Genomic DNA, 11,791 nt, shown 5'->3' with positions numbered 1-11,791 from the left:
TTCTGGCTCTCATCATTTGTAAGGGAAAGTTAAATGGTTATAGTCAAGATCAAACTCATATTGTTTATTCTTTTTAACTATGAACAATTATACTATATCAATAATTTGCACGTGTTTTTATCTTTATTTTAAAAATAATTCAAATTAAATAAGGGAGATAGCTATATTATTTATACAAACTCCTAACCACCAAAACCCTAGTTGCTACCAAACAACCTTGAACTCGCTATCAACCCAACCCCCGGCATCGGCCAATGGTCAAACCCTGCTTGCCATCAACAATCACCACACCCAAGTTGCACTTGACGTCATCTAATATGCCGCCAACTATAACACCATCACCCTCTACTGAATCACAACAAAAATAAGCTTTACAAACATTAATAAAAATGTAGCATATTGAATTATAAAAACCAATATGGGTATTTACATACATACCACCTAATTCCAATGTATTTACACATCTAACACCTAAACTTTGCATTTTAAATTTATAACACCCAAATCTCTCTCGAATCCCAAAAAATGCCATTATTTTAACTTGAAAAAAGTGAACACCTTTTCAAGCATAGGTGAGGTTGTATACAAGTAAAAATTGAACTGTGGGTGTTACATACATAAATATATAAGAATTGAGTGGTAGGTACGTAAAAATCTTCCAAAATAATATGATTTCGTATGAAAATAGACAAAATAAAATGAATAAATCGATCCAAATAATCCTCATCACATGAATATAATTTAGGAAAATAAAAGAACCCATCACATGTCGCAAATGAATCAAATCTAGCAAATTAACAAATCACAAAAATGCACGACTAGTTATGAATTGAAAATTAATGCGATTCGAAAAAATGATGGCTTTTCTTTAAAGAAGTTCTGCCTATCAAGCCCACGATGCGTGCGGTTTAGAGAAGGAAGAAGCATACAAACACAACATAATAAGGTTTTAAAACAAAGAAAACGCATTTGAATGCAGAACGATAAAAGACTAATAAAGCATGAAAAGATATAAGAGAAGCAAGCCTGCAACTTGCACAACTAATAAAGCTCCTCAAGTGACACAGACAAGAAGAACCAGTTGTGTAAAATAAAAATCACAGCAACATCACAGGTCATTGCAATATTTTTTTTCTCCCCTTCCTAGTCCTAATATTTACCTACAGAATACCATTTATCTAAGAAATCTGTGTTTTTTTTTTTTTTTTTTAATCTTGAATATGAAGAGCTCTTAGAAATTCACAGCTTTCATATCACAGGTAGAAATTCACAGCTTTCATATCACAGGTAGCGCAAGTTCATGTCCAACTCACCACCATACATTCCAGGAACAAGCTCTGCCATGGAAGGATGGAAGTGCTTCGCATTAGCTCTCATCTCCATTTCCATCAGCCTTTCGAATGCCTCCTGAGATTGCCTCCCAACATCAGCACCAACACCACCTTGTCCTGCAAATAGAGGAGGTTAGTCAAAACATGAACACATCATAACCTCAACCGCACGCAAAATGTATAACCAGTTTGACCTCTGATGTTTCAGACATGCTTCATATGTAGAAATCTAGTGGTTTAGAGCATCTAGAAAACATTTAGTCAAAGAAGGCAATATTGTAAATATCACTCAATATTGTTGAAATATCAAATGACAGGTGCCATAAATTCGAGAAGTCTAGTCATTATTTGTTAGGAAAAATGAGGATACAAACCAAAGCAGAGTTTAAACTACTAAAATAAATTTCCCGGAAGCGCAGTCTAATAGAAGAATATCATATGAGCTTCAAAAAGAATTTTAAAAAAGTACAATTAAATCAGGTATGCAATTCAACTTCAAACATTTAGCCAAGAATTAGCAAAAAAAATATAGTGCACATGTAGATTGGCAATCTCTTGCAAAGAAGTGAAAACCATGATAACAAGTTGTTCATCTCAGTCTATACACATGCAGGCTTGCACATAATACCATTAAAACCTTATAAAATAACACCAGTACAAGAAAATTTCAGGAAATTTTATAAGTCCGAGCTCAAACAGTTGGATGAGCTAAAGAAGTTGATGGGGACAAAAAAAAATTGTATGCTTGCTAAATTATAATACTAATAAAGCAAGCGCTTCAAAATATCTATGCATTCCCATCAATTTTCATGTAAATCTAATGGATTGAAATCTAGGGGCTACAAGCATCATTGAGTTAAGATGGCACTGGAGAAATCAAATACAAATATACAACAAGAATACATGTCCTGAAATAAAAATATTGGAAATATTTTTGATGAATTCGATGATAAGCCATAAAAAAAACATAAAAATGAGGAGTTTTAGTTCCTTTCCTTGAACTCTATCAAAACTGGGGGGAAAATGCTTCAAAAATTAAAAGGCTATGAACTATACCAGGAATCCCCATTCCATGGCCTCCATAGTTAGGTTGCCGGTGGTGCTGTGGAAACACATGTAGGTTGTTCATCTCGTGTGAAAAGCCAGCAATGTGATTTATCGGATGTTGTACCCGTGGCAAAGCATGAACTGAATTATGTGATGGGAAATTTCCTGGAAATGGCATGGGTTGTAGCATATGATGAAGGGCGGTAGGTTCAAAATGTGGACCGCTACTGCTATTGTGACTGTGGTGAGCAAATACTTTCGGGGCAAAAGGATGAGAAGGATCATGATGCATGACATCTGAACTACGAAAATTCATCTGAGAATTTCTAAGTGTGGGATGATCCGAATGAGCGGCCAACAAAGGCTTTACATGATTCATCTGATGAGGAAACTGTAATGTTGGCCTGATATGCAGATGATGATAATCGCCACCAGGGTCAGCTAATTCATTAGCAGCATGTATAGGAGAAGGAAAATCCACTGCACTTTCCCTTGTGGGTTCTCCAACTCTAAGAATAGCATGAAGTAACTTATCACTGAGATCTCCAACCATCTTTTCAGGTACAAGTGACTCATTTCTATTCACTTTTTGAAAACATAGAGAATCAGAGGGCACAGAATCTAGAGAATCATTGAGAGAAATCAAGCTATCCTCTTCAGGCAGATGGATATCTCCAGCAGCCTGTTCAAAAGGCAAATCACCTAATTTAAAGGCATGCAGAGGAGTATCCCTGTAACCTGCCCAATTTTCTGTACTCTTACGGGCTCTAGTATGTTCCGTAGAAATGTTTGATTGCAACATTTCTCCTTCAAAGACGACTTTCTTTGAATGTCGCTCATTGGTAATCGAAGTAAGGCTATCCGAGGGATAAAATGTTAAGCCATGAGAATGGATGGCATTGTCATTATTAGCCCTATCAACAGAAATTTTCTGAGCTGAGACCGGAGCTTCCATTGAATGCAGCTCATTCATAAATGCTGCCCCAAACAAAGCTTCAAGAGTAAGGCGTTTTTCGGAGCTATGTTCTGTTTCAGAAAGACTAGTAGAAGCATTATCAGTAAGCTGAAAGTTGAGACTAGACTCTACATCAGAAGAGGCAAGCATATCATGGTTTCCACTAACATCTAGCCCAGGAGATTCTAATGACCGTTTAGAGTGTGCTCCTCTCTGCAAGATAGAGAGAAGATGATGGGATGCATGGTCATTTACAACATCTTTATGCTCTTCAGAATTAGCATCAACAGCAGTAGAAGGTTCCTGCAAAGATGGCATAATAAAGCATCGGTCTTTAACTTCAGCCAATATTGACTGCTCAAGGTCCTCACATGTGAGCACAGCACAAGTTTTTTGCTCAACACCTTGGTAGGACTCTAAAAACATTCCAGTAATTGGGGAAGGCGAAGAAGAACTGGGGAGAATTGCTGTATTTTCAGAAGGCAGGCTTGATTGATTCTTTTCAGTGGTTTCCTCATTTGAGGACATATAAACTTGTGAACCAAAATTATCATTATTAACAATTAATGAAAGTATGTCCCTGGAAGATTTATCATCAATAGAAATTTTATCTGCAAAGCCATGGAAGCAGAATAAGTTATGTTTGAATTTAGACTCAAAATCATTTTTTTATGGCAGGTATATCAATAAGCTGACCTTCACTTTCATCGTAAAAAAAGTGAGCAAATTTGGAAGATTCAGATGTCACACGAGTCCAAGCTTCCTCATCTGCCTTGTGAACATGATTCTGGAAAGTATACAAAAGGTTAACAATTTTTTACATTAAAGCAAATGAAAATTAACCAAATCATGCTAATTTAAAGTAGAACAATCTCAAAACAGCAGAAAATAAGAAAATCTAAAACCAAAAAAAAAAAAAAATGTAAACTGCATGCAGAACAAGTTCACTGTACCGGCACCTTACTATTCCACTATATCAACTTAAACAAGCTGAGACTAATGGTGTGCATTTTCCCTAAGTAATATAAGGAGTTTACCCAGTATATATATATAAACTACTGGAGCAAAAGCAATAGCCAAGTTTTAATGTATATGTCAATGACCTTTTTGGTGCCAGGGCTAAACAAAATCATTAATGCGAAAAATGGTGACTAACTCAGCAACTTTGTTTCATCAAAAGTATTTTTAAATTCAAAATCCAGGGTCTCTCGCATAGAGTTCATCCCTATGCTATATTTTGACCACCATACCTAGGTCTAAAAACAGACGAGTATTGCTAGAGAAAAGTCTGTTCCTCTTTCCACTAAATTCAATTCATACATTTAATCTAATTTGTAGAATGCATCATATTTTCATAGTAAATTTGCTACTTGTTGCACTTCAAAATAGCAACGGGCCTGGCTTTGTTATCCCTCATGAGAACACTTCCAGTGTTTAAATTTATCACGTCTTATACTAGCTTATCTAATTAATTATGTCTTCTAAGCAGGTCTTAGATCTTTTAGTCTTGATCCGAGTATCTAACAGCTGTTATATTTTGTTTTCACCCTTTTTTTAACAATGATATGTACCATTTTGCTTTCAACTTGACCTATCAGGTAGGACTACCCTTTCTCTAATTCTTGGATTAAAAAACTCACAAAGGTGCAAGAGGTTGGATTAAAAAACTCACAATTGTGTAAGAGGTGAGCCATCCCTATCTGCTTATAGAAAGTATTCAGGGTGGCTCAAAGAGATTGTTGATTTCTTTCTACTAGATAGACCGTTACCTTGTATACTTCTAAAGTGCAAGAAATCCAATCTTATTTGACCCTCTTCAGCCCGACATTGAATTGCTAGCAAAATCTAGAGAGCATTACATCCTATCTCTTTACTACAGAAAAAATTTCAGGCCCAGTACATGTTTGAATCATTAAATTTAATATTGTTTCCTGAAAATTTGTGGCTTTCAATGGTAAACTGATAACAAGGAAAAGTAAGAAAACATTAACATACAAAGTTTAAAACTTCAAGTGAAAGATATTTATTAAACAATGAAAAAACCTAAAAAATTAATATCATAAGGATATTTGGAAGAAAAAAAAAAGTTGATCTAACACTTTTTTCGGGTACAGTTTGGATATTCATGGTAAAAGAAAAAATGCATGAGCTAAAGACAATACCATACATGTAAACTTCTGGTTCTGGCCTATCTTTTAAAAATTTGTAGGCTCAAGTAGAAAGCAGAATGGTATATGTGATTGTTGAAAAAAAAAAAAGATGAAAACAAAATATAACGGCAGTTAGGTACTCGGATCAAGACTAAAAGATCAAAGAATTCTGCTTAGAAGAGATAATTAATAAGATAAGCAAGTATAAGACATGATAAATAGAAAAACTGAAGAGCTCCAATGAGGGAAAACAAAGCCAGGCCTTTGATATTTTGAAGTGCAATACAAAGCAATTTTACAATGAAGATGTGATGCATTCTATACATTAGAATAAATATATTCTAAAATAATCCTCATGGAATCAAGATGTGCCGCAGAGGTTAAATAACATCCCTAGCTTAATTGATACATTGATTGTGTTAATGGCAGATTATATAATGCAAACAAAATAAACTCGCAAATTCATGATGAAAGTTCAGTAAGAGGGTCCTGTCATCTGACCTTATGATACAACAACAACAACAAACACAAGAAGCTTTTATCCCACTAAGTAGGGTCGCCTACCTTAAACCTTTTACTCCTTCGTGTCCTATTGAGTGTTATATTTTCATTTAGTTCTAATAAATTAAGATCATTTTTATAGAACATGCCCAAGTCTTTTTTGGTCTACCTCTACCTTTCTTAACATAAGTCAAATCTAGAACATCTACTCTCCTAATAGAGTGATCAAATAGTCAACTTTTAACGTGATCAAACCATCTAAGGCGACTCTCTCGAATCTTGTCAATCACTAGAATTACTCCAAACCATTCATAGATAAATTCGTTTCGCATTTTATCTCTAAGTGCAAAGTCACTCATCCACCTGAGCATTCAAATCTCAACAACACTTAATTTTATGCTTCTCTTTTGCATGCCAACATTCTACCCCATAAAGCACTGCAGTTCTTACCACCATGTTATAAAATTTTCATCGTCAAAGCAATGTTTTTCTATCACATAATAGGCCTGATACATTCCTCCACTTCAACCATCCAACTTGAATTCTACTAATAAGATTTCCATCTATATCAACATCACTATAAATAATAGACCCTAGATATCTAAAACGTTCATTTCTTTTAATGACTGGATCACAAATTGTTACAACCCCACCACTAGATTTACTATTACTAAAATTACATTCTATGTATTCAGTTTTAGATCTACTCAAATGAAAGCCATAGGATTCTAAGCTTGACCTCCATAAATCAAGTTTTTCTTGAACTCTCTCTCCCTCTAGTCTTATCCACAAGAAGGATATCATCAATGAAAAGCATACACCAAAGTACAGTGTCTTGTAAATGACCAATAAGAACAACCATAACAAAAGAAAAAAAATATGGGCTTAAAGCAAATCCCTGATGTAATCCAACCAAAATAAGAAAATACCAGGTCAATCCTTGCTGTGTACGAAAACAAGTAACAAATTTTGTGTATATATCGTTAATGACTTGAATATAATCAATATCAACACATTTTTATTTTAGAACTCCCCCATGTACTTCTCTTTGAACCTTATCATAAGTTTCTTCTAAACCAACAAAAAACATATGTAGATCCTCCTGATTTTGTCTATACTTCTCAATCAAACTTTTCATAAAATGTATAACTTCCAATAGTAGACTTGTCCAGCATGAATCTAAATTGATTTTGAGAAATTTATGCATCACGTCATAATCTAAATTGATTTTGAGAAATTTATGCATCACGTTATAACCTATGTTCAATTATTCTAACTCATAACTTTAATGTATGACAAATTAACTTAATTCATCTATAATTTGCACACTTCTATGCATCCCCTTTATTCATACAAATACTAAGCAATAGACCATCCACTCATCAAACTTTTTTTTAGTTTTTAAAATAAATTTATAAGTTTAGTAAGCAAAAAAATTATTAGATCTCCTAAATATCTTCATAGTTCTATTAGAATACCATAAAAACCTGCTACTTTTGCAGACTTAATTTTCTTCAAAGCAGCATCAACTTCTATTTTCTAATTTAATAAGTGTGAAAATCTCAAAAGAGAAAAAAATCTACGCTCATCCCACTCTCTCGCTAAGGAGAGAGTGGGAGATTAACTCCGAACGATCAAGTTAACAAAAGTGGTTTTTAGATACTTCTGGCATGTGTATCTGAGAATAAATGATGCTATATGAAGGATGTGAGGTTGATTTAATGTGAAAGAATAAGAAGGTTTAATTTTATGTAACGAAGTTAACTCAACATTCAGTATAACCAATTGCGAATGGTAAAGAAGGAATCACCAAGAAAATAAATGAGTTTAAATTATATAAATGAGGATGACTCAATCGAAGATCCTTATGATCAAGATATCAACCGCTTAAGTCAATAAAAATTTTCTTAGGTAAATGCCATCTTTTCAAGTAGTAATCAAAACAAAATCCCATGTCACAATTTATCCACCTTAAAAGTTAATCGTGTAGATGTGACTCTGGGTGCAAGTATACATCTCAAGAGAAGCCAACCTATTGAGATATAACAAGAGACTATACATAACAACAGAATGATTACAAGAATACCAACTAATCTATATGAACAATACCTGAATATGACTTTCCAAACTTCCAGAATTTTTCACCAATGCATTTCCAAAAAACTTATCAAAAATAGATGCAGAATGGTCCTTTATAGCTGCATCCACTCCATCAGGCCCCGCTTTCTTTTTGTGGAGAGAGTCATTTGGGTTCCCCTCTTCCCAAACTTCGTTGACCTTTTGGAGAACAGATGTATTGAAGGAAATGTTACCATAATCAACATCAGGCACAACTGAAGAGGGTGCAGATGGGTTTTCTTTTCCTTCAGCAGACTGCAAGACCATGCCCTGCTGCTTGTTTATCTGTAAATTCATTTTAAACATGAGCAGTCAAGTTGTTCTCATCTCTTGTTATCATTTCCAGGACACATAGAAGACTTGCAAATCATTAAAGCACACCTACCATGATAAGGTGAAGGTGATTTATTTTTTATTACTGAAATAGATAAAATAAGATTAAAGCTCAATTTGATTCGTGTAAGAATAGCTTAATGTATGAATATAATGCACAAAAGGCCGCCGTTTTCCTGTCCAAGTAGAAGAAAATAATCTGCAAATGCTCATCTCAGAAAAATAAACAGCAATAAAGTTGAAAATAATATTATCATAAAAATAGAAATGAAATTTGAAGGAGACTGCAATTATAGAATGAATTACAAAAAACTTATAATCTCAACATGCTTGAAGAGTAGTCTACAGAATTATACAAGAAAATTTTTGGCAATAAATATCCTAACGCCGTAATTCTGGTTGAATACCTTCTCCACAACCAGAAGGCTTTCTCAAAACTTTGTTACTTCATGTAAATGAAAAATACCATGTAGCTTGCAACAATTTATTCGTTGCAAACATGCATCATTGATCTGCAAAATGAGTTTTATATATCACAAACACTAACTTCATACTAAAACAACAGTTTTATTCTTAGATTGCAGGGGTACTTGTGTAATTGACATTAACTAAACTTAATTGTCAAGTTAAAAACTCAAAGATTTTACATGATATTTAAAGAATATATCCAATGGACCCACCGAAAGAGGAATTGAAAACCGAAGGGGTTATTTGAGATCAATTTGTGTTTTTGTCTGTGATAGCATATATATAAATGCATTAGAGTTGTGTGCTACGTATATGAAATAGTTGCCTTGAAATGATGCTAATATTGTATGTAAAAAAGTTTCAAGTGCTATCAAAGTAATTATTTAATGAAAATTAACATTTCTTTCTCATGTATCAAGTTGAACCATGGATAAAAGTGATGTAAATTGATATGACGGGAGAGGTTGTATGGTCAGATAGAAATGAACAAATCTTTATTCAACTAATGGAGATTGAAGTCATTAATGGGAATACTCAAACAACTTTTAGTCCACCTGTATGGTCACGCATTATGCAAGAATTTAAATCATCTATAAAAAGAAAATAAAAGCAAGAATTGAGAAATAAGTTTAATACATTTAGAACTCGTTGGAGAGAATTTTAAATTTGTTGAAAGAGACTGGATATTTTTATAACGGAAACACAAGTCAAGTAATTGCATTTGAAGATGTATGGGCCAAGTCAAATAAGGTTTTTATTTCTGATTATATTTAATCCAAAATTTATAATTTATTATTTACACATTTTTATTAATCATAATGTTTATTTACTAATATTAGATCAATATTTAAGAGAAAATGATGTTCAATGTATGAGTCTCTCTGTCGTATTTATAGTGACACAACTGCAACTAAAAGTCTGCAACATCCTTCTGCCAGAATCCCTTCAGACACTAAAGAAGAAGATAAGAATGGAGAAAGTGAACAGAACCTATAGAGGAGAAGAATAAAAGAAAATTACCGGTTAAACATGCGAAGAAGACAACACTTGTAAATGTGATTGCCTCTACACTTCAAGTTTTAAGTGAGAGTTCGAAAAAAAGGATTGATATGATAGAAAATAAATTATGTACCTCAATTGGATCTGCTAATGAAAGCTCTGAATCTTTGTTGGTTGAATGTATGAAGTTCCTAGATTTGATAGAAGACTTAGATGACATTAACTCCTCGAAAGCTTTAAAGAAGTTCCAAGAAGATGCAATATGGATGAAGATGTTTCTTCAAACACCTGATAGCAGAAGGAATGGCTAGATTCTTAATTGATGTTTCTTCAAACACCTGATAGCAGAAGGAATGGCTAGATTCTTAATTTGAAATGACTTGCTCATCACGATGAACCCGATGAGCCTTCATTATTTTATGTGTTTGTGTTATAAATGTCATGTCTGCTTGTTTTCACTTTCGTTATTGTTGTCGAGTATTTTATTAGCTTGGGAGAAGATTATGATGCATGTTTATTATTTTAAAAGCATGAGATGGATGTGCCCATGCATTGCTAATGTTCATATGAATTGTTTTGAGATTTAGGTTTTTTTTTGGTGCTTCGATATTAAAAAGAGTATTGTGAATTTCTATCTTCAAGATTTCTCGTATAAAGTTTATTTCTCCAATTAGTATTTTGTTTGACTTACATTGTTAATCCACTTTTATTTTAGGTAAACAATATATGGACCCAATATCATATTTTGAAAGTGTCACGATCCGGCTCGGAATTAACCAAGGCGAGTACAGATGGTCAGACAGTGTGAAATAAATTTTTTATATTTGTCTACAATTTAACAGAGATATTGGGTGCGACCATACCAGCTCCAGTGCACCGGATCTCATCAGAACTCCGCAGTTAAGCGTGTTTGGGCGAGAGTAGTACTATGATGGGTGACCTCCTAGGAAGTCCTCGTATTGCACCCCTCCATTAGTACTGTCATTGTCGGCCCCAAGCCCGGATGTGAAAAGTAGAGGGTTGTGTTAAGTAGTCGACAGCCAGCGCAAAACTGGTCGAAAAAAATCATGACATGAATCATTTTGATCATTATGTAAGTGTTAGGGCGTTCCCTGGAAGCGGTGCGCACGCCAGGGTGTAGTGTCAAATAAGCAAGGGTTCCCACATTATGTGCAAATGCGGGTCAAGACGTTAGTTCATGAAACTAATGAAAGTAATATTAGAATAGGTTAAGCAAGGGTTCCCACATTATGGGCGAATGCGGGTCAAGAAAATTAATGAAATTAGTTGATATTATGATTCATAAGAAAATTAATATCTTATGTATTCAAGAAACTAAGTGGGTTGGACAAAAGACTAAAGAGAATGATAATTCAAATTTTAAACTTTAGTATTCAGGTAAGAGTCGCACTAGAAATGGTGTAGGTGTAATTATTGATAACAGTTTGAAAGATAAGGTTGTAAAAATTAATAGAGTTTGAGATAGAATTATAGTCCTTAAGATTATCATTGATATTAAGATTTTTAATATTATAAGTGTTTATGCTCCTCAAGTAGGTTTAAATACAGTGTCTAAAGATAAATTTTAGAATGACTTAGAAGACTTAATACAGATGATACCTCTTGAAGAAAAAATTTTTATTGGAGGAAATTTAAATGAACGTGTTGGTAGAGTGGTAGAAGACCTCAGAAATACTCATAGTGGCTACGAGTAGTACTATGATGGGTGACCTCCTAGGAAGTCCTCATATTGCACCCCTCCATTAGCACTATCATTGTCGGCCCCAAGCTCGGATGTGAAAAGTAGAGGGTTGTGTTAGGTAGTCGACAGCCAGCGCAAAACTGGTCAAAAAAAATCATAACAAGAATCATTTTACTCATTATGTAAG

The 11,791-nt window shown here is 33.9% G+C and overlaps 1 protein-coding gene across 2 annotated transcripts in view; it reads right to left on the bottom strand.

Annotated features, from left to right (window-relative positions):
* Window positions 1–1,012: 1,012 nt before the first annotated feature.
* Window positions 1,013–11,791, bottom strand: part of LOC110038303 — a 55,393-nt gene continuing 44,614 nt past the window's right edge. For both annotated transcript variants that reach the window (XM_020743096.1, XM_020743095.1), the window contains exons 8-11: window positions 8,094–8,387; window positions 4,030–4,120; window positions 2,388–3,944; window positions 1,013–1,448 (exon numbers count right to left, since the gene is read on the bottom strand). In XM_020743096.1, the coding sequence (XP_020598755.1) occupies window positions 1,282–1,448; window positions 2,388–3,944; window positions 4,030–4,120; window positions 8,094–8,387 (2,109 nt within the window). In that variant the 3' untranslated portion in view covers window positions 1,013–1,281. The remainder of the gene's footprint in view (window positions 1,449–2,387; window positions 3,945–4,029; window positions 4,121–8,093; window positions 8,388–11,791) is intronic.

The sequence above is a fragment of the Phalaenopsis equestris genome, unplaced genomic scaffold (assembly GCF_001263595.1).
Source record: "Phalaenopsis equestris unplaced genomic scaffold, ASM126359v1 Scaffold232422, whole genome shotgun sequence".
NCBI lineage: Eukaryota > Viridiplantae > Streptophyta > Magnoliopsida > Asparagales > Orchidaceae > Phalaenopsis > Phalaenopsis equestris.
The sequence above is the reverse complement of the archived record's forward strand: the minus strand, read 5'-3'. Positions and strand labels throughout refer to the sequence as shown.